Source organism: Rattus norvegicus, chromosome X (assembly GCF_021556685.1).
Source record: "Rattus norvegicus strain SHRSP/BbbUtx chromosome X, alternate assembly SHRSP_T2T, whole genome shotgun sequence".
NCBI classification, from domain to species: Eukaryota; Metazoa; Chordata; class Mammalia; order Rodentia; family Muridae; genus Rattus; species Rattus norvegicus.
The window spans coordinates 79319177-79342307 of NC_141554.1; the positions used below are offsets into that span (position 1 = coordinate 79319177).

At 42.5% G+C, this 23131-nt stretch overlaps 1 protein-coding gene and 1 pseudogene across 3 annotated transcripts; both read right to left on the reverse strand.

Annotated features, from left to right (window-relative positions):
• On the reverse strand, positions 1-9301 carry Taf9b (TATA-box binding protein associated factor 9b). Of its 2 annotated transcripts, none has more exons than XM_087599027.1 (7): positions 9229-9301; positions 8557-8638; positions 7936-8072; positions 7723-7857; positions 6351-6426; positions 2962-3072; positions 1-1798 (listed from the first exon to the last, which is right to left on the reverse strand). In XM_087599027.1, the coding sequence occupies exons 1-7, from the start codon at positions 9277-9279 to the stop codon at positions 1785-1787; spliced, it is 606 nt and encodes a 201-aa protein (XP_087455153.1). In that variant the 5' UTR covers positions 9280-9301; the 3' UTR covers positions 1-1784. The 2 variants fall into 2 exon arrangements, with proteins under 2 accessions (XP_087455153.1, NP_598299.2); NM_133615.2 differs by having other exon boundaries at positions 18-1893; positions 9229-9273.
• A 5489-nt stretch (positions 9302-14790) lies between these two features.
• On the reverse strand, positions 14791-15150 carry LOC100359505 (40S ribosomal protein S21-like; annotated as a pseudogene). Its single transcript, XR_015647029.1, has one exon. The product of XR_015647029.1 is annotated as a 40S ribosomal protein S21-like (transcript).
• Positions 15151-23131: the final 7981 nt, after the last annotated feature.

Consider the following 23131-nt stretch of genomic DNA (forward strand, 5'->3'; position numbering starts at 1 on the left):
TTAAAGTTAAATTTTTATTAATAATTGTTGGAACAAATACATTAATAATTATATAGCTTTTACAATCTTGAACTTTCACACACACCAGCTAAAACCTCACATCTCTGTGAGGTAGGCAGGGTAGATGTTATTTCCCTACTACTAGTGAGAACAAGGCTCAGAGGTAAAGTAAGGTCACATTGTTGGTAAATGAAACTTAATACTAGAACCTAGGCTTTCTGATATTCTGCCTCCCTGAGAACATTCAAGTCCTGACATTGTGTTGTATACTGCACATCTCTTATGATATTGATCAGATCAGCTTTCCCTAACCTTCCTAGATAATTCAAACTGGCACAAAATATTTCTCCCTTGTTACTGATCTATTTCACATGTCAAACAACATCCTATGCTGATACTTAGTAAGTTTTTGATGTTCCATGGCTATAAATTCTAAGTTTCATGAAGGTTTCAGAAAGTTTTTCCAATGTTGGCTATGTGCAACATACAATCAAAATGGTACTTTTTATACTCTGACAAAAGCTTTGCTGTTGTTTCCAATGAGTCATGTAGGTATGTATAAAAACAAAGTAGGAGAAGGTGTATAGAAACATGGCTGGGAGGGGGGGGTGGGGATTTAGCTCAGTAGTAGAGCGCTGGGTTCGGTCCCCAGCTCTGAAAAAAAAAGAAAAAAAAAAAAAAGAAACATGGCTCGGAAATTCTGTAGGGCACACCTAATTGGAGTCAGATGACACTAATCTGTTTTCCCTCCTGGCTTGACAGGAAAAGAGAATCATTAAAATCTACCTCAGGCTTGGTCTTAGGTATGACACCCTTAGCAGCAAGCTAGAAAGGTGATCTGAATGAAATCAATGAATGCAGGTGGTAAAAACAAAGCTCTTAAGTGGTTTTGTCTGGGTCCAGTGTAAGTTACTTATCAAGGCAGGTTAAAAGTTATATCTTAAATTAAAAACATGAAAGACTGTGAAGCTAGCAATTTGGAATGCATGGTAACTGCATGTAACTGATGCAAAACTGCCTGTCATTGAGAAGAGCTTAACAGGAGTTAAAGGCAAGGGCTGACACCCAAATGCTCTGTTACCGAGTGAAGAAGAGTAAATGCCGACACTCAGGTTCAAGGGGACTGCAGAAGGCTAGGCATCTAGGGCATATTACAAATTCTAGTCACAGTCTATTAAATTTAAGTGCAATGGCAAATGACTTAAGGCGATGAGAGGTGGGAACAGAAAACAAATGGGATCCAGATAGGGAATTAGAAAAGACCAAAGTCCAAATACATTCAAAATGGATTTAGCACACTTCTAAATCCACCGTTTCACAAAAAAAGTTTCCCAAACTGAGAGATTTGGTCAAAAAAGTGACAGTGTGAATAGTTCACTATCAAAAGAAAGTCCTGTTTTAATATAGAGGAGACCAGGAACTGAAATCCAAGTGCCGCTGTCAGTGACACATAGCAGAAACTGCTTCTAAAAATAGAGCTGCCATGGTAAGACTCGACATTAATGAAGCTGTCTAGAAGCAAGTGCTTGTATACCTGAAGCCTACTGAGAAAACATATTCATTGTAACAAAACCTACCCGATGTAACTAATGTGAAAAATATTCCTACTACATTTCTAAGATAAAACTTATAAGATCTAAGCTGTTGAGTCCACCATATGGGCCCAAACACAGGAAAATTTTAATGTATACAGAACAGACTTTATTCCTTACATAGTGTCATTGTCATCATCATCGTCGTCGTCATCATCATCATCATCATGTTTCCTCTTCAGTGGGTTTGAGTCAGTGGCTGTGCTCTGTGAGGAAACCATGTTGGTGGTAATGAGAATATTTTTGGACCCAATCATTGAAGGATTAATCAGAACATTTTGGACTGAAGTCGCTGCAGGAGCTATAAACAGAAGAGACCCCCCCCACAGCCCAGATATGAGTTACCCATGATCCAAAAATAGACAACAAAGCAGAATGTAATTTTAGACAAGTTTCAATAGCACAGCACATAACTACATCATAGAAGAGACTTGGGTAATTACTAACAGTGGAATTCAATCTGAAAGATTTTTATCTTAAATTTTCCAATAGTGATATTAACCAGGCATAAGGATGTTTGGGTGTATGTATACATAAATATTAAAACTCCCTAAACCTACTACAAAATTAACAAAATTTTGTTTTATTTTTAATTGTCTACATTTTTACTTAGCATTCAACACACTGCATTCACGTGCAAGGCCAGGAGGCATGCTTCTCCTATAGGGCATTTTCCAAACCAATTGCATTTATTGACTTGTGTGTGCAGGTACGTGCTCAGGTGTGTATGTACCATGAAACACATATGGAGGTCAGAGAACAACTTTCAGGAGTCAGTTCTCTTTATACCTTGTGGGTCCTGGGGACTGAACTCACATCATAAAGCTTGGTGGCAAGTGCCCTTACCCCAAGAGCCATCTTGCTGCCCCGACTTTTATGTAAGGTGTCTCTTTATGGAGATATGTTTCAAAAGATGTGCAGTCTAAACATACACATTAGTAAACTGCTGTGTTATTTCCATTTATATTATTCCAACCCCAGCTGCCACCTATGACATGGATAAAGGCATATTTTCATCCACATTGCCATTGGGATCATACACATACATGCATGACTAAACTATTAGTTTTTTGAGTTTTACTCAAAGTGCTTTTCCCTGAAGACATCTTAGATCTGCAAACCCCCATTTCTTTAGTTTCTAGTATTTTAAAATTTGATGAGAACCTCAATATATCGCCCTCATCCTGAAATTTTAGGTATATGTAAACTTCATGCAATTGTACAGACCTTGCTTGAAGAACCCTGGTTCGCAGCTTTACCTGTCACTTTCCTGTTGTGACGCTAAAACAAAAAGTCTCCCTGCAGTACAAACTGTTGCATAATTAAGAATTTTTCATGAATTCCGTCCCCCTCCTCTGTACCATGTTACCTGGTTTGGCAGGCGTGGACTGAGAAGTTGGAATCTGCACGGCAAATCTTTGGCTTGTCACTGACACTGGAGTTGCAACCTTATTTGGGACAGATACTGCTTGTGGGGGTGCTATAGTTGAAAAGAACAGATTGTACTAGTTAGATGACTGAGTACACATTCATATTCTATAGTCCATAGCTTATAGGAATCCACCTTCAAAGTCCAGGGCTCATGGGAGATGAGAAGGTATCATCAGAGATGAAGGCACAGTAATTTAAGATTTTTACAATGGCTATTCTTCTTCGTAACCCTTCATTCTGGGGAGTGTTTTCCTCACTTTTCCTTAGTGTAAATATGTTTTGTGTGCCTAAAAAAAGTAATTGATGCTGCAGGGAACATGCTCCACTATGTTTATAGCAGCCTTATTTATAATAGCCAGAAGCTGGAAAGAACCCAGATGCCCTTCAACAGAGGAATGGATACAGAAAATGTGGTACATCTACACAATGGACTATTACTCAGCTATCAAAAACAATGACTTTATGAAATTCATAGGCAAATGGAGGGAACTGGAAAATATCATCCTGAGTGAGGTAACCCAGTCACATAAGACCACACATGGTATGCACTCACTGATAAATGAATATTAGCCAAAAAGAAGCTTGGAATAACCACAATATAAATCATAGACCATATGAAACCCAAGAAGAGAGATCACACCAAAGTATGAATGCTACAGTCCTACTCAGAAGGGGGAAGAAAATAATCTCAGGAAGTAGATTGAGAGGGATCTGGGAGGAAGAGAGGAAGGGGAGGGAAAAGGGGGGCCAGTTCAGATACTGGAGGAGTTGCAGGGGAACTACAGAAGGTCAGGGATTTGAAAGAAGCAGTGAGGGAGGGGGGACTGGGGGCAGCCACTAGAAAGTCTCAGATGCTAGGGACCCAAGAGGTTCCCAGGACCCAACAGGGAGGACATCAGCGGAAATATCCAACTAAGGGGAGATAGAACCTGTAGAGACCATATCCAGTGGATAGGCACAGCCTCCGGTTGAGGGATGGTGCCACCCATTCACCTCAAAAATATTAATCCAGGGGTTGGGGATTTAGCTCAGTGGTAGAGCGCTTGCCTAGGAAGCGCAAGGCCCTGGGTTCGGTCCCTAGCTCTGAAAAAAAGAACCAAAAAAAAATATTAATCCAGAATTCCTCCTGTCAAAAGGAAATGCAGGGAGGGACAAGCATGGAGCAGAGACTGAAGGAAAGGCCATCTAGAGACCACCCCACCTAGTGATCCATCCTGTCTGCTGACACCAAACTCAGACACTTGCTGATGCCAAGAACTGCTTAGTGACAAAGGCCTGGCATAACTGTCTCCTTAAGAGGTTCTGCCAGAGCCAGACCAATACAGATGCGGATGTACACAGCTAAACACTGGACTGAGCGTGGGGACCCCAACAGAGAAGTTAGGGAAAAGACTGAAGGAGCTTGCAACCCCATAGGAAGAACTAAAATATCAACCAACCATGGCTCCAGCTGCATATGTAGCAGAGGATTGCCTTATCTGGCATCAGTGGGAGGGGAGGCCCTTGGTCCTGTGGCAGCTCGAAGACCCAGCATAGGTCGCTAAAGCAGGAGTGGGTGGTCAAGTAGGTGAGTGCCCTCATCGAGGTGGGAGGAGCGGGGAAGGGGAAAGGGATAGGATATAGGGGCTTGTGGGAGGGAAAACTGGGAGGGGGATAACATTTGAAATGTAAAAATAAAAAAAAAGAAAAAAAGTAATTGATGTCACAGGGAAGGGAGATGCTGGGGGGGAAGCACGGGTGGGTAGGTGAGCACCCTCTCAGAGGCAAAGGGGAGGGGGACGTGTTTTAATTAATAAAAACAAAACCAAAAACACGAAAAAGTAAGTTGGCTTAATTTTAAAGGTGGCATCATTAAAGTAGAAAGTTTGGATTAAAACTTGGATTCTAGGTGGTTAAAGTCTAAGTGTTTCACAGATGGCTAAGTAATGTAAAAGAGCAACTGGTACTGAAACTGATCACTGTGCTGTGTTGTTTGGAAGTGCAGCAGTACACTCCGTCTAGCGCGGCTACTCTGGAGGCAGGGCAGGTGGAACACTTGAGTTTAGGATTTTAGAGGAGCCCGGGCAACAAAGATAACTTCCAAAATAAGCAAAAATGTGATATTCCCTTAATTACTGTGAATACCCAGGTAAGTAGTGTATGACTGAAAAGTTACACAGATTTTATATGCCAATTTCTGTTCACAGGAGGTCATGTGTAGATTATTGGAGCTACACACCTAACAGTTTAAAAATGCTGGCATGTAAATTTATATCCTGAGAATATGGAGAGATCGTTCACACCTTAAAGGTCAAATGCTAGCTGGGCAGTATTCCTCAAGTGTAATCTGAACACTCAGAAGGCTGAAGGATAGCAAGTTTAAGGCTATCCTGGGTCACAGAGTAAGACCCAGTTTTAAAAAAATTAGTCTTGTACTAGAACTATAATGAGACTTATAAGACTCAAAGACAGTAAGAGTTGTGAAGTTAATACAAGTAAAAAGGAGGATTTTTTAAATTAAAAACATGAAAAAAATCAGAAAACTTAATTTTTTTTTCTTTTGGGGGATAGGGGTTTGAGACAGGTTTTCTCTGTGTAGACCAGGCTGACCTTGAACTCAGAACAATCCTGCCTGCCTCTGCTTCTGGAGTACCACCACTGCCCAGCTCCTTATTTAAAAAAAAACACTACAAATAATTCACTAAAAAGACAGAAGGATCTTTGGAGAATTATTCCATTCTAAAACTTGGACATAGAAATATAAGAGGCTTGGAACATCATATGTCAGAAATATCCACAGTACGATCGAGAGTTATCAAATTGATTTCAGGACACAGCTTCAAGGGCTCTCACTGACAAATATAGGAGAATTAGTATGATTTTCTTTTTTGAGATGGGGTCTTTCTATGTTACGCAGGCTGGTCCTTGTCCTTTTTTAAAAGGTAAGTATTAAAGAATAAGAATGTTGAACTTTTTGTATATTCCAAGCTTCTTTGAACCTGTACCCACTTTATTGAGACATTTGCTTAGATGTCTCAATGTAGGTAGTGGGCCTGGGTGTGTTTGGAGCCTGGACCATTAGAAGGTGGAAACAGCTAAGAGTAAAGGGTTTCTGGAATCACATTTATATGAACAAGGGCTGGCCTAATGTCATTTTGGATAGGTCAGTCTTTCTGCTTTTTTTTTCCCACTGAATTTGATTAAAACACATGTTCATATTTTTTTTTAACTAGAGGATAGGCAAAATTGTCAGTGGTAAACATATTGGAGTTTATGACTCTCATTTTGACTTAGTTCAAAAGCAAATGCTGAGAGGCTGTTTTGACTGTTTAGAAAGGCTTCACTCACCTACAGTAGGAGTAGTAGGTCTGCTACTGACCGCACCGACACTTAATCTAGGAACTAGTCTTCCTTGGTTAGGTCCCTAGGGGATTTAAAAACAAGTTAGTTTTGATGGTAACAATTTGACACCTAAACCTGATGAAGAGGGAAATTATAACTGTTGATATGAGGTATTAGTGGATGATAAATGCAAAAATAATTGCTTTTATTGTATTTTCTTTTTCTTTTCATCATACCACTGAGGACCAAACTCTTGTTTTAAAACCAATTATTCGGAATTTTGCATCCATTCATCCATATGTACATACACATGACACTATTAATTCTATATATTTAAGGTAGAGTCTTACGAATGTAGACAAATGCTCACTTGGATTATAATACTGGATTTTAACTCTGTCTTATTTAGGACTGACTTACAGTAGAATTTAGAAAACAAGGTTGGCCCAATATGGAGAGTTCTCTTTTCAGTGCTCAGAGAGCCTTAGGCCATATGTCTGAAAAAAAAAAATCTAGTCATGAATGGCATTTCTTCCCTTCATTACTGGATGTCACACACAAAAGGCTATGGTGACCTGGAAAGTTTGTTAGCTACCAGATCTGGGAATCAGTCCTAGTTTTGTCCCTGACTCCATGAGCTCAGGTTCAGTTGTACAATAAGAAAAATCCCCACTGTGTTAGATGAAATAATAAAATTTCTTCTAGCTCTGAAAAAAAAATCCAAGAATTATTTTAACCTTTAATGTACCATCTACAGGAATTTGGCTTTTTGTAAGTTTACCTATTATTTTCACCCTTTAAAAAACATAAGCTTGAGGGACCCGAAGGGGATAGGGTCTCTGGAAGACAGAGTCAACTAACCTGGACCCATGGAGGCTCCCAGAGACTGAACCACCAAAGTGCTAGCATGGGCTGGACCTAGGCCCCCTCCACACATGTAGCAGATGTGCAGTGTGGTCTTCATGTGAGTCCTAAACAACTGGAGCAGGGGCTATCCCTGAATCACTTGCCTGCCTGTGGATCCTGTTCCTCTAACTGTGCCGCTTGTCTGGCCTCAGTGGGAGAGGATGCGCCTAGTCCTGCAGTGACTCGATGTGCCATGGTGGGGTGATAGGCAGGGGTCTTCCTTTCTCAGGGAGAAGGGGAGGGGAGATGAGGGGGAGTAGGAGCTGTGTGTGTGGGGGCTTGGAGGAGGGGAGCTTGGATATAAAGTGAATAAATTAATGAAAAAAAAACCTCCATAAGCTAACTGAAACTCCTTTGTCTCTCGTTTTGACATAAGCAGTTCATGTAACTTGAACTCCTAATCCTACTGCCTCAGCATCCCCACTGTTGGAATTACAGGCAGGAGCTACTACACCTGCCCAGAAAATCTTACCTTTTTAACTAAGGACTTCAGCCTATAGTTTGGAGCTGTTAAGCAGTATCTATCAGGTGGCAATCTAGGTCCTGCATATGGTTTAATCAGCGGCAGAGGGGTTTGATTCTTCTGCCTTGCAATATCCAGTAAAAACTAAAAGAGAAAAATCCTCATTAGGACTACAATTTTTAAAGTGTAAGTAAGAATAACTGCAAATAAACGTTTGCTCACATCTCTTGGAGGAGGAGAGGTAAAAGACTGGTCAGCCCGACACTGGATGGCCAGTCTCACATCATCTGCATCCACAGTAGGTTTCTTAGCGTGACTTGAATAAATTTTTGCATCATCCAGAATTGTAGTCACATATCCTTTAAGAGCAAAATATTTTTTTAGTGAATGAAGACATTTCAAGGCAGGATCTTAAGTAGCCCATACCAGCCTCATTATATAACCAAGGGATGCCTGGAGTGCCTGATCATCTTGCCTTTCCTCAAGGGCTACATTACAGTGTGCATCACCAAGACTAACCCTAACCCTAACCCTACCTAAAGGCATCTTACTATTTATGACTCCTTGTTTTAAAAGGTTCCACTAATTTCTGGAACTTTTATGATTTTTGGCTTTAATAACTAATTGTCCCATTCACATACTTTATTTAAATGGACATGCTATATCTAAATACTGCTGCCCCTTAGCTTGTGCTCCTGTTTACTGCTTTACTCAGTTCTAGATTAGTAACAGCTGATTTTGTTTTAAAGTGATTTTGTTTTAAAGTAAAGGATCTTTTCTAATTCATGAGGTCAGGTTTTGGGTGGATTTATTTATTTATTTATGCATTTCTTTATAACTTACGGAAGGCAAATTCCAACATTTGATTTATAACCCTTGGCTCATAATCTGTGATTCCCATATCCTTCAGGATCTGTGCCATCACCTGTGGATTCAAATAAAAACAAAAAAGCCAGACGCGCGATGTAAGTGAAAGAAATCAAGGCTGGGCTGAAGGCATATTTTAATAAGCAGCAAACTGCTCCTCTTTGTGCCTCTCCCAGTGCCTATCTGTCAGTGATCACACAAAATCAGACATAGGCTCATGCCGAAAACTTTTAGCAAGGGTGGGAGCAAAGGCACAAGAATGGCCTTTAGTGGCTTCCCAGGCAGAGGAGGTAGGGGTGGGTCCAGCTGGCTGTCATTTTCGGATCTGTCAGTGAGGGAAGCTAGCATCAGAACCTATGTCGCAGTCAGGGCTCATAGTGAAGCGAGGAAGCTGCAGACTTGGGGGTGGGGGCGGCCCCGCGCCAGCGAGACAAAGCCCCGCGGCAGCCCTTTGGAGGGGCTCCCCAGAAGCACGGACAGCACCCGGGAGACAGGGGAACCCCATTGCCCTTTCCTGGCCACGTCGCCCAGCTGCAAACAGCGCGCGAGCCCCACTACTCGCCCCCCCCACGCCAGGCGCTCGGTCTGGCCTGTCTCGCAGGTTCCAATGCCATCGAGTGCGCCTGGCCCCGCTCCCCTCGCGCTTACCAAGGCATCCCTCGGAGCGTTCTTGAGAGGCGCCATCTTGCTGGGCTCCATTTTCTCTACCGGCTCTTCAACCGCCGAGATAGAGCTGCAGGCGGTTTCCACCTCGACCAGGCTCCACCCCTGTGGGGGATGGAAGGCGGTCCTAGCGTGCAGCTCCCCAGCCTGGGCGGCTTCCCAGCTGCCAGCCCCCACCTGTATGGGCTTGGCTACCCAGGGCCCACGCAGGCTCTGAGGTGGAGAGGTACAGAGAAGTCACCCTAGCAACGCTCAGAGACCTTGCACCTCCAGGCCCGCTCCGATCATCCTCACTCCCCCTTAAAGACCACTGGTCCTCTGAGTTTCCTGGAATTCCCTCAGAGGCCCTTCCTCCACTCTGTCTCTGGGTGAACATGGTTCTGGCAAACACAACAGCCCGTTATATTTGAATATCACATTAACAACAAATGTGTATCACCACATTGACACAGGCCATACCACAAAAATATTTGCTGCTTAGCTGACCTTCAAATTTAACTCTACATTATGAAATCTTTTGCAAATCTGGCAACCCTACCCAATAGACCAGAGGTTTTCAATCTGTGGGTTGCGACTCCTTCGGGGTCGAACCATCCTTTCACAGGGGTCGCATATCATATATTTGAAAACAAAAATATTTACGTTGTTTACATTACAACTCATAACAGTAATAAAATTTTAGTTATGAAGTAGGAACGAAAATAATTTTATGGTTGCAGGTTACCACTGCATTAAAGGGTACAGCATTTTTCAAGGTTGAAAACTACTGCAATAGGCACTATCCTTCACACCGTAGGGATTTGGTCAAGCCTACAGAAGCACCTGCTTCCCTCAGTCCTCAAGGTCTGAGGGGCTCTAACCTCTAAGGTGGAAACTGGGCTCTTTCTGGCCTCCCAGATTCCATTTTTTTTCAGGATATGATAGGCATAGGGACCAGAAAAGAGAGGATCAGAGCAGTTAAACGCTCTTCCGGCAGGCCAAGTCTGATGACCTCTGACCTCTACAAATGCTGGTACCAAGGCATTCACGCCACTGCATCTACTTCCCCACCCTTAGGATTTTGAAGGCATCAGTTAACGGTCTCTGGTTTGAAATGAGTCAGAGAATCCCATTCCTACGTTTATCAACAGCTCTAATCTTTTCTGCCTTCAAAAAGGTTGCCATGACACCTAAATCAAACACAACCAGGCCCAGTCATTAGTAACAAGTCCTATCAGGGTGACTTCACAAAATTACATTACATCTCTTTGGTATTTAGTTCAAGAGCTATGATGGTAACATCTTTATGCTGACGGCTTACTAAGATTATAGAATTAGGCCGCTCAAACAAGGCCCTTTCAGTTCCTCAGGACTGAAGGGGGGGTCTCTTAGTTATAACAAATACTGTTTTACTTAAAATTCTCCGATAGTATCCATCACATATTAATTTAAAATTTCGGGGCTTAGCGAACCCTTCAGTTTGGGTAGGGCAGTTTACCTCATCTGACGCCTCAACAATCTGCGATGCCTCAACAATCTCCGACCCCTCGACAATCTGGGACGCCGCAACCACCTCCGACGCCTCAGCGATCTCCGACGCCTCAACAACCTGCAACACCTCAGCAATCTCCGAAGCCTCAACGACCTGCGACACCTCAAAGATCTCCGACGCCTCAACGACCTGCGACACCTCAACGATCTCCGACGCCTCAACGACTGGCGACACCTCAACGATCTCCGACGCCTCAACGACCTGCGACACCTCAAAGATCTCCGATGCCTCAACGACCTGCGACACCTCAACGACCTGCGACATCTCAACGATCTCCGACGCCTCAGCAATCTCCGACGCCTCAATGACCTGTGACGCCTCAACAACCTCGGACGCCTCAGCAACCTCGGAGGCCTCAGCCACCTCGGACGCCTCAGCAATCTCCGACGCCTCAACGACCTCCGACACCTCAACGACCTCCGACACCTCAACGATCTCTGACTCCTCAGCATTCTCCGACGCCTCAGCAACCTCTGACGCCTCAACAACCTCCGACGCCTCAACGATCTGGTCAGAAGCAGCTGACTCCTGTTCAGCCATCTTGAACTTTGATGCTCTTGCCGCGGGACACACACTAACGGTTCCTGAGCCCCGCCCCCGCGCCCCGTGCCCCGCCCCCTCCACGCGCGCCCCCCACGCCCCTGCCCCGGCCCCCAGCACCCTGCGCCTTAGCAATGTTTTATTTTCCAGTGGGAACCTTCGTTGTTCCATAGCGTCTTTCCCCTACTCTTAAATCAGCTGACCAATGTTCAAAACTGTTAACAAACTAGTAGAAACGAATAAATGAGTAGTTTGTACATAATGTATAACAATTTAAAAAGAAAAAGCATTGTTTGACTCCCACAGTTTTGACTTAAAAATTGTCTACATAAAATGTAGGGAGTATCTTGTTTCTATTGTCTTTTCCCAGTGTGATTTATTTTTCTTTGCCATATCCAAATTTCCAGAATTACTAATCTTGTGCCTTGGGGCCATCTGTTAAGTAAAATAACAGTTATTTGCCCACATGCACTGTAGCACTTCATATGACACCTGAAATAGTTACTGACTCATGAATGAATCCGGATAGAGCTGGAATGCACTAGACAAAGGGATGGCTCAATATGGGACGGCACAAGAATTTAGTATATTACTGAGAACAGCTTGTGATTTATGATTCATGAATTGTCAATCTCTGGAATTTTTTATTTAATAAGTTTGGACCGTGGTTGACAACAGGCAATTGAAATTGTGGAAAGAAAAAAACAGATTTAGAGAGATTACTGTAAAGGAATGAGAGTCCTGTTTCACCCTGATGCTTTTCCTGGTACCTCTGAGTGAGTGTGTCTCTGTGTCTGTGTGTGTGTTTGTAAGTGCTCTGAAGCTATTTTATTTTCAAATACAGCCCTTTTTTTCTTTCTTGAATGAGAGTTGTCTCACAACCTACGCATAATGTCTGTGCTGGTTAGGTGATTTTTGTTTTTGTTTTTTTTTTGACAGCTTGATGCAAGTCAAGGTCATCTGAAAGAAGGAACCTCAACATACAAAATGCCTCTGTAAGACTGGCCGTTAGGCAAGGCTTTGGAGTATTTTCTTGATTGATGATTGATATGTGAGGGCCCAGGCCTCTGTGGGTGGTCCACTGCTGGGCAGATGGTCCTTAGTTGTATACAAAGCAGGCTGGGCAAGCAATGGGAAACAAGGCAGCAAGCAGCAGTCCTCTGTTGACTCTACTTCAGTCCCTGACCTGACTTCCCCGAATGATGGAATACAGCTGTAAGACGAAAAAATCCTTTCTAGACTAAGTTAACTTTGGTCATGGTGTTTCGTCATATCTTCCAAAATCAAGCTCTGTTGGAGAAACAGCATAGATAGAAATCTCCGTTTGAATTTTTTCTAGTCTCATCCCCAGTGTATTTCCAAATTAAATGCATTTCTTTCTTTCCCACCTTGATAAAAGTTTGAATTTATGGCAGTCCAACATTTTATATCTTTTTTTTTCCAGAGCTGGGGACCGAACCCAGGGCCTTGCGCTTGCTAGGCAAGCGCTCTACCACTGAGCTAAATCCCCAACCCCATTTTATATCTTTTCTATGGCCAATTGTTATGAGAATCACTTTGCAGGCACATGTCTTAAGTAAGTTAAGGTACATTTCAGGTACCTCCATTCATTTTAAGAAAACTGAAAAGCACTTAGAAACTTCCATTATGAAATCTTTAATATCCTAGACAAGAAAATCACATCCTCATTCATCACAATTATAGATTTGCATATAGTACACCTAGTTGGTTAATGTCTTGTGATTTTCTTTGCTAGTAGTTTATGAACTGAGTGGAATGAACATATTATAATATATATTTGCATGTTATTTGACTATGAACACAACTAAGAAAACTGCACTTTATATTTGGACAAAATAGCAGCATTTTCTTATATATTTTCTACAATTTTATTAATATCTTTATGAATCCATTTAGTAGGCATGAAACTGTGTTCAAGTACACATTTCTAAAAATGAGAAGGAACATTTGTAGAAAGTATGATTGGTAGTAAGATCTGACTCACTTGACTATTTTTGAATGTCTAAACTATTTCAACAACTGTTCTTTTCTTTACTTCTTGACTTTCTTTTATAGTGTGAGGTTATATAGCTCAAGTCCGGCTTTGAACTCATCATATAGCGCAAGCAGGCATTAAACTTGTGGTTTTTATGTCTCAGTTGCCCAAGTGCTGCATTACAACAGACATTGACTGTCACATCTGTGTGCAGTTGTTTCAACTCAATATTGGAGTCTTGCTGGGAGTCGAGCAAACTGGATTTGATCGGGACATGTCTTTCTACTTCCCTTTCTACCATGGCCAATTTTATATTCTTTTCTGTATACTATGAAGTATGCTTTTTTTTGTTGTTGTCCTTCCTAATCTAGTATGTGTCCTGGAAGATCAGAAGGACCCAACCACCATCATGAGTATTTGGCTAGAAGTTAAGCACTATTAGGTAAAATTTATTGAAGAATTATGTTATTTTCAGATTTGTATTGGTCGACAGAATCCCTTAGTGTTTTTTCTCTTTTTAAAGGATTGATTTATTATTTATGTGTACCTGCATGATTGTATGTATTATCTGAGTATAGGAGCTTGTGAAGGCCAGAGAATATTGGACCTCCTAGAATGGGAGTTACAGGTGGTTGTGAACCATTTGAATGGGTGCTACATACAACCTATAAGCACTAAGTGCTCTCAATGGCAGAGCCATCTCTTAACGCCTGTTTTCTTTTCTTCTTAAGTGACCAAAACCCTCAGACACCAACAGTTGGCCAATCCAATTGGCCAGCTATCTGATTTTTCCTTTCTGATGCCCTGCCTTACAGGCAACTTTCATGGAGTGGACTCGAGTGACTAACCCAGATTGAAGGCAAAATGGAGGCCAGATTGGAATTAAAACTGTCCATGTTTTTCAAGTCTTCTAGAAGTGCATGTCCATTAGCATGGTGACAAGCACATCTACAGCTTGGACATTTTCTCAGAGGCTGGGCAAACTATTAATCCAACACTTTTTTCTTAGGTAATTGTTTCAACTGTCACCCTAACAGCTCTGACTGCTTTCCTCACAACTGCCTGGAAAATATGATCCAGCTCAGACACCTGCTCTAATTACAGATGACCCAAGGGCAATTCCTTCCAGCAATTTAGACCACTATATTGGTCATGGCCACTTCACTTGGGTTTGCTTCAGGAAAATTTGCTTTAATCCTGGCCACATCAGACATCCAGAAACAGCTCCAGGAGACTTCCATTGAGCCATGACAGATTCAGGTGAGGCTTATATGTATGGGAAAAAGCAGTGACAGTCACTACAAAAAGCCGATCATCTGTGTTATAGTGACAGTAAAGACAGTGCTGTTTTACCCTTTATTTATTTGGCTGTTGTTTAAAACTCAGCCATCTTCATCCAATATCTAGGATTTCTTATGTCAAAAAGATTTGGGAACCATCCAGTAGATCATGTTTTCTTCAGAATGCCTCCCTGAAACTCTTTTTTTTTTTTTTTACTTATTATCACTTTTATTTATAACAAATTATTCCCGATTTCTTCTGGCTCAAAAGTTCTTTGAGACAATTCCATCAGCCTTAGCCAATCGGAGAATAGAATCATCTGACTCGCCCATCCTGCAAATGGCCCCGCCGATGCCGTAGGTTTTAAAATGACCATTAAATCGGCCTGTACTCCTGTCAACCTCGGCCACATTCATCTGGATGGACGCGTGGTCCTTGGCAGCAATGATGCGGTTGCTCGCGGAGCATTTCCGCAGCACGTACAGGTCCACAAACTCGCCGGCGTCGTTCTGCATACCGAGGCCGTTTCTGCTCACGGGTCTACGGAGAACACAGAAAGGAAGTGGCTCCTTCCTCCACAGCACTAATGGGCAGGAGGGGCGGTTCGTCAGGACCCTGAAGCTCTTTTCAATGAACCAAAAATACAGGTCATTTGGGAGAACTTCAAGGAGCAAAGGATGATTCTCTCTTCATATAAACTTTGTGAATTGCAGTTTCCTCATTGAGAATAATATAACTAAAATGGGACCTTTTGTTTCCCTCTGCAGCTAGCAGAAGTCATACATGGTATTGTTTTGCTCTGGAAGCCTGAACAAGCTAGTTTAAATCCATAATCTATGATAAAAACAAGAATAATAAATAACAATCGTGTAATTCAGTAACTAAAATTGTTACAATAGATAGTCACATAGCTCTTAATTTCCCTTGGATAGTCAAATGAAAATTTGTACTATGGCAAATACTTTACATCATATTTAGACAAACACTATATGACAAGCAGAGTAGTCGGAGACTATGAAGAAAGAAAAAACCAAATTGACGTTCTAAGAGAGACCCATTTGGATTTGGGGGCATAATTTAGTAAGCCATGTTTCATAAGTTCTTGACTTTGAGATCTGTAACAAGAACAACTAAGCATTTCATTTCTGATAATAGCCTGTATTACAGTTCAGTGCTGGACCCCATCCAGTATAACCCAGCAAGTAGCCCCATGTGCTAGCTACTTTCATGCCAACTTGAGAGCAGCTAGAGTTATCTGAAAGGAGGGAACCTCAACTGAGAAAACACCTACATAAGATCCACTTGTAAGGCATTTTCTTTTTCTTTCTTTCTTTTTTTCTTTTTTTTTTTTTCCGGAGCTGGGGACTGAACCCAGGGCCTTGCACTTGCTAGGCAAGCGCTCTACCACTGAGCTAAATCCCCAACCCCTCTTTTTCTTTTTTCTTTTCTTTTCTTGGATTTTTCTTTGTTTACATTTGAAATGTTATCCCCTTTTCTGGTTTCCATTCTGGGACTCCCCTCTCCCATACCCCCTCTCCCTACTTCTATGAGGGTGCTCCCCCACGCACCCACCCCCACTCCCTCCCACTTCCCTGCCCTGGCATTCCCCTACACTGGAGCATCGAGCCTTCACAGGACCAAGGGCCTCTCCTCCCATTAATGCCAGATTCACATGAATGTTGTTCCCTCCCTAGGAAGGAAGAGAGGGAGGGAGGAAGGGAGGGAGGGAGGGAGAGAGGGAGGGAGAGGAGGAAGAGAGGAAGGGAGGGTAAGGGAGGGAAGGAAGGAAGGGAAGGGAGTCCATATCATTTTCTTATTGGCAATAATATTAAGGAACACTAATTCAGAGTCTTATAAAAAAGACATGACAACAATCCCTTTATAACTTTATCCAAACCCAGAATAAAATCCAGGTCAGGGGCTGGAGAGAAGTTCAGTACTTGAGAGCAGTTTCGTGGCTCACAACTATCTGTAACTTCAATTCCAGGGATCCAAAATCTTTTCTATCTCCATTGGTACCATGAACACACCTGGTGCACATACATACAGGCAAAACATCTGTATACATAAAATAAAAATTTAAAAACTGAAAAATCAGCCAGGCAGTGGTGTTGCATGCTTTTAATTCTAGCACTTGGGAGACAGAAGCAGGCAGATCTCTGTGAGTTCAAGACCAGCCTGGTCTATAAAGTGAGCTTGAGGACAGCCAGGGCTACAGAGAAATCTGTCTCAAAAAATCCACGAAAAACAAAAACAAAACAAAAAACAAAGGTCATTAGGACTGACAAATAGTAAATGCCTCTTTTGGAGTAGCTCCCATGCTACCCATTACAACTTAACTCTTGAAAGCCCTTCTTTCATGAATATGAGATTTATCATGAATCTCAATTGTAAAGTTGCTTCTCCTTCTGACAGCACTTTGAGATGTTCCCATAAGTTACCTGTGTTGCATGCCCCCCTGTCTCACCCACAAAAAACTTTATGTATGGATTTTTTGCTTGCATGCATGTCTGTGCACCACATGTGTACAGTGCAATGGGGCTTAGAAGACAGCATTGAATCGTCCAGGACTGGAGGTGCAGATGGTTTTGAGCCATCATGTAGGTTCTAGAAATCAAACTCAGGTCCTCCTAGAAGAGTAGTCAGTGCTCTAAAACACAGAGCCATCTCTCCAGCCCTGTTTGCTCTCTCTTGCTACAAGAAGCAAATACAATTTTTTCTCATTATTGTCATGTTCTTGATGTACACGGACTCAAAGGAAATTGGCATTGTTATCTGCATATTCTGTTTAGTGAAGTAGTTCATCATTTTAACTCATTGCTGAGGTTTTTTTTTAAACAGAGTTTTAAGACCCTCTTATATTTTGAATACAAATTTTCTATCACATTTACAAATATTACCTAGTCTGTGTTCTCAGTTTTACTGTGTGTGCATTTGTGTGCGTTTGTGTGTTTATGAGTGTATGAAGTAGAAACTTAAAGGTTCTTTGGAAAGTTGATTAGATGGTGTTTGGCTGGGACAAACACGTGAAGGAACATTTAGCTGAAGTGGACACAGGTGAAGGGCTAAGGCAGACTCGTGAAGGAACGTTTAGCTGAAGGAGACACAGGAGAGAGGACGTTCTCCTAAAGCAAGCGTATGAAAGGACACATGATGAAGGATTGCTAACAACACGCATGTATTGGCCCACCTTCTATTTCATACTTCAGCTACATAGAAAGCAATGCACCAAAAAAAACTTCTGCTGGAGTGCTGCCGTTTCTTGCCACTTCTGCAGACTCGGGCTCATTGGCAGTGATGTCAGCTGAGACATGCACGTGCTGAGGCAAGGCACGTGGAGGACACGTGATGTTTGGAGAGTATAAAAGGGACTCCATGGAGCGACTATGGAGACAGCTTGGCTTGCTAGGACAGCTAGCCATTCAATCCTTTTAAGTCTTCACTTATCTTCGCTTCCCTGAGAGAAACTCAGTGGAGAACTTCTCCTACTGTGCCCCCTCCCTCCACCCCCTTCCTGCCGACTGGCTGTCTCTGCTAGGTAGTGCCACCACTGCTGATTCCTGTTTCCTATCCCGACTCTACGGAACTGGCCTGCCGGTGTGTCTGTGAAGTACTTGTGAGTGGATTGGGCTGCTGCTGCTGACCTGTGAACGGAACTGCTGATTTCCAGAAGACAGAGTGGAGTTGCTCCAAAGAACCTTTCTAAACAGGTCCACTCCCCCCATATTCTTTTTCACTACCTCTGGTGGGTGGTGGGCTACAAGGGAGGTTAAAGCACTTAAGAAACATCATGAAAAGTAGACTTCGAAAAAATTAAAATTGCAACTGTGCATGTGTGTGTGTGTGTGTGTGTGTGTGTGTGTGTGTGTGTGTGAGTGAATGAGCATGCATGTGGAGGCAAAAGGACAACCTTGGATATCATAATGAAGGGTTAAAACTTCTAAAAGTTAGTCATGAACAAAGTCCAGACATGCCTGAGAGAATTTGAGATAGGGCTCACTGGCCCGACTATCAGCTCCCAAGGACACTGGCCATCTGGAGCCACCCCCTCCCCTTCCTTCACTCCCTGAGGATGGGTCATCCCCCTGCTGCAGTGAGATGAGTTGCCCTGCCCACATTGCTGAGATGCTAGATTACACGTATGCTTTGTTGATGTAACTCCGTGCCAAAAGTAACTGTGCACCCTCTGTATTAGCCAATTATGTGTATTCACAGGAAACCCCTGGTTTTCCCTATATAAGCTCCTGCCTAGAGAGGCTCGGGGCTTGACTCAATCTCCTGTGTGAGATACGTGTCAGCCCGAGATCTCGTAAATAAAACTGCCTCTTGTTGATTACATCAAGACCGGCTTCTCGTGTTTCCTGGGGGTACCTCAACCCGTGACTGGAGCGAGAGTCTCCCCAAGTCTGGGGGTCTTTCAATTCTTAACATGCTGCCAACTTATTTTTGATGCAGAATTTCTCACTAGCACTGAACTCATAAAGTATGTTAGAATGGGTATCTGCATGTTTCTGTCTCTCCAACATTGGGACAAATATTTAGACTACACCTGACAGTTTTTACATGATTTTGAGGATTTCACTAGTAGTTCCTTGTGCTTACAAGGTAAGTACTTTACCAATGTAGCTGTGGTCCCAGCACCTAAGGCTCAGAAAATAACTTAGAAAGAATCTAATCTGCCATTTTAAAATATATTATGCATTTTAGTGGCATATACAAAGTGGATGTATCTGGCTGAAGGTCTGTAAGCTCTTTTAACACTTCCTTTAAAAGTGCTATAGTTTTAGCCTTCACGTTTAAAGCTATATTCTTTTTAGTGTATTGTGTGTAGTAATAATCTAAAACTCATCTTGTTGCATGTGGAAATTTAATTGTCCCAGTGCCATTTGTTGACAAAAAGTAATTTCTTCCTTGGATTGTTTGCTAGTCTCTATTGAAAATTAATTGAGCAAAATTTGAGAGTGTTTAGTTTCTACTTTCTATCAAACATCCATATAGCTATTCCTATGTTATTATCACACTGTCCTGATTATTGTAGGATTCTAATCATGTTTTTGAGATCTCACCGTGGAGCTCTGGTGGGCCTTTAACTCATGGAAATCCACTTGCTACCCAAGTGCTGTAATTAAAGGCTTCTGCCACCATGACTGGTTGTAATCACTTTTGAAATTGAGAAAATGTGAAATCTTCAACTTTATTATTTTTTATATTATTTTCTCTATTCTTGACCTTTGCGACTTTATTACTTTCCTGGTTGAATTATATTCAAAATTAGAATGATGGTATTGGGGGGGGGGTAACTAACTGCTTTGTGATTGGATATGAGCCCTTGCCCATAGGAGCAATTTCCTGCTTGGTATCTCAGACCTTGTCAGAAGCTCATGACTAGGCAGATCACAAGCTTTATGAGAAACTAATGTTGCTATTCAATGGTCATGCTATCAAACTGATTTTTAGTGTTCGGCCTTTTTTTTTTTTCCCCCCAGAGCTGAGGACCGAAACCAGGGCCTTGAGCTTGCTAGAAAGCGCTCTACCACTGAGCTAAATCCCCAACCCCTCAAACTGCTTTTTATATCCTTAGATCTATACTCCTCAATTTGTGTTGCTCTTAAATTTGGTCAGAGATACTTGTTTTTGCAACAGAGGATCCTAAGGGGCACAGTGCCATGGACAGACAACTGAGGGTGAATGTCCAGTAATCTGCTGTGGATGAATCCTCTCTATAAACCTTTCCTGATGCAGGTCTCTTAGAAGAATGGATGGAAAGAATGTAAGAACTGGGAAATAAGAGAGTCATGAAAAGCTGACCCCTGGGTGTGTCATGGCTACTGCACACAAATACAATAGCTCACACCATCCATGCCTATCTGTACAACATTAAGTCAGTTAAAACTTCCATACTGGATTTCCTCTTTTTGGTGCAACAATTGATAGTTGTTGGCTGTTAACTCTCTTTTGGGTTATATGGCTGCTGGTAGGTTGCCCATCTGCCAGGAGCTGGCCCCACATCCATGCATACATGAAGCACACATTGGACTCAAGAAGTTCTTAGTAACAAAAGAGGAATGACGGTATTAGAGATGTGGGTAGTAGCCCTATGGGGAATTGGAGAGAGGTATTGATGGATGAATATGACCAAATACATTGGTTGAGGTTCAACTTAAATGTTTTAGTTTTGTCTTGTGGCTCAGAATGTGGTCTCCCTTAGTCAGTGCTCCATGTGAGCTCATGATGAATATGTTCATGCATGCTATGATACTTTTTTCTTTTCTTTTATGAGATATTTTTTATTTTACATTTTTAATGTTATCCCCTTTCCTATTTGCCTCCCTCTCCCACTCCTCCTCTCCCCACTTCTATGAGGGTGCTCCCCATTCCACCAAACCACTCCCACCTCATCACGCTAGCATTCCCCCATGCTGAGGCATTGAACCTTCACAGGACCAAGGGCCTCCCCTCTCATTGATGCCACACAGTCCCTCCTCTGCTACATATGCACCTGGAGCCATGGGTCCCTCCATATGTACTCTTTGGTTGATTTAGCCTCCAGGCGGTTCTGGTTGGTTGATAGTTTTGTTCTCCCTATGGGATTGCAAACCCCTTCAACTCCTCGAGTTCTTCCCCTAACTCTTCCCTTAGGGTCCCTACATTTATTCAGATGGTTGGCTGCAATTATCCGAGCATCAGCATCTGCATTTGTCAGGGTTTGAGAGAGCCTCTCTGGAGACAGCTATACCAGCCTCCTGTGAGCATGTGCTTTTTAGCATCAGCAATATTGTCTGCGTTTGAAGTCTGCATATGGGATGGATCCCCAGTTGAGGCAGTCTCTGGATAGCCCCACTCTCTGTCCCTGTATTCCGTTAGACAGGAGCAATTCTGGGTTAAAATTTTAGAGATCGGGAGGTGGCCTTATCCCACAATTGGGAGCCATGTTGAAACTCTGTAAATGGACTCTATTGTTTCTCTTTCCCATTTGCTGTGTATTATAGCTAATGTCATCCCCATTGGGTCCTGGGAGCCTCTTGCTTCTTGGCATCTGGGACTTTCTGGTGGCTACCCCTACATCCCCTCCCCCACTCCTACGCACCTACTTTCAAATTCCTCATCTTTTATATTTCGCTCTTATCTTCTGTATCTGAACCGTCCCTGCTTTGCCTCCTGTGTCTGTCTCCCTCCCAAATCCCTTTCTCTCTCTATTTCTATAGAATTTTTTCTTCCCCCTTCTGAGTAGGACTGTAGCATCCACATTTTGTTGTCATCTTTTCTCTTCTTGGGATTCATGTGTTATGTGGGTTGTATTGTGGTTATTCCAAGCTTCTTTTGGGCTAATATACACTTATCAGTGATTGCATACCATGTGTGTTCATTTGTGACTGGGTTACCTGACTGAGGATGATATTTTCTAGTTCATCCGTTTGCCTGCAGATTTCACAAAGTCATTGTTTTTAATAGCTGAGTAGTACTCTATTTGTAAATTCCACATTTTCTTTGTTCATTCCCCTGTTGAGAGACATCTGGGTTGTTTCTAGCTTCTGACTATTATGAAAAAGATTTCTATGAGCATAGGAAAGCACCTGTCCTTGATATGTTGTTGGAGCAATTTTTGGGTATATGCCCAGGAATGGTATAGCTAGGTCCTCAGGCATTACTGTGTTCAATTTTCTGAGGAACTACCACTCTAATTTCCAGAGGGGTTATACCACCATGCAATCTCATCAGCAATGGAGGAGTGTTCCTCTTTTCCACATCCTTGTCAGCATCTGCTGTCATCTGAGTTTTTTATCTTTGTCATCATTCTGACTGTTGTAAGGTGGAATCTCAGGTTCATTTTGATTTGCATTTCCCTGGTGATTAAATATGCTGACCATTTCTTTAGGTGCTTCCAAGACATTTGGTATTCCTTAGTTGAGAACTCTTTGTCTCTGTACCTATGTTTTTGTGTGTATTTTTGTATTGGATACTTTCTATTTACATTTCAAATTTTATCCCCTTTCCCGGTTTCCTGTCCATAAGCCCCCTATCCCATTCCTGCTCCCCCTTCTTCTATGAGGGTGCTCCCTTACCCATCTCCCCCCACTCCTGCCTCCCCACCCTGACATTCCCCTAAACTGGGGAGTCCAGCCTTGGCAGGATCAAGGACTTCTCCTCCCATTGTTGCCCAACAAGGCCATCCTCTGCTACATTTGCAGCTGGACCCATGGGTCTGTACATGTGTACTCTTTGGATGGTGGTTTATTTCCTGGGAACTCTGGTTGGTTGGTGGTGTTGTTCTTATGGGGTTAGAAACTCCTTCAGCTCCTTCAATCCTTTCTCTAACTCCTCCAGTTGGGACCCGGTTTTCAGTTCAATTGTTGGCTGTGAGCATTTGCCTCTGTATTTGTCATGCTCTGGCTGTGCCTCTCAGGAGACAGCTCTATCAGGCTCCTGTCAGCATTCCCTTCTTGGTATCAGCAATATTGTTTGAGTTTGCTGGTTGTATATATATGGGCTGGATCCCCAGGTGGGATAGGCTCTCAATGGCCATTCCTTCAGTGTCTGCT

Excerpts from the sequence above, each read along its gene's own strand:
- Taf9b (NM_133615.2), bottom strand. The coding sequence starts at position 9,264 with ATGGCGCCTCTCAAGAACGCTCCGAGGGATGCCTTG. Across the intron at positions 3,073-6,350 it reads ACCTACTACTCCTACTGTAG|CACCCCCACAAGCAGTATCT; the intron begins GTGAGTGAAGCC and ends TTTCAACTATAG. Across the intron at positions 1,894-2,961 it reads GTCCACGCCTGCCAAACCAG|CTCCTGCAGCGACTTCAGTC; the intron begins GTAACATGGTAC and ends TTCTGTTTATAG.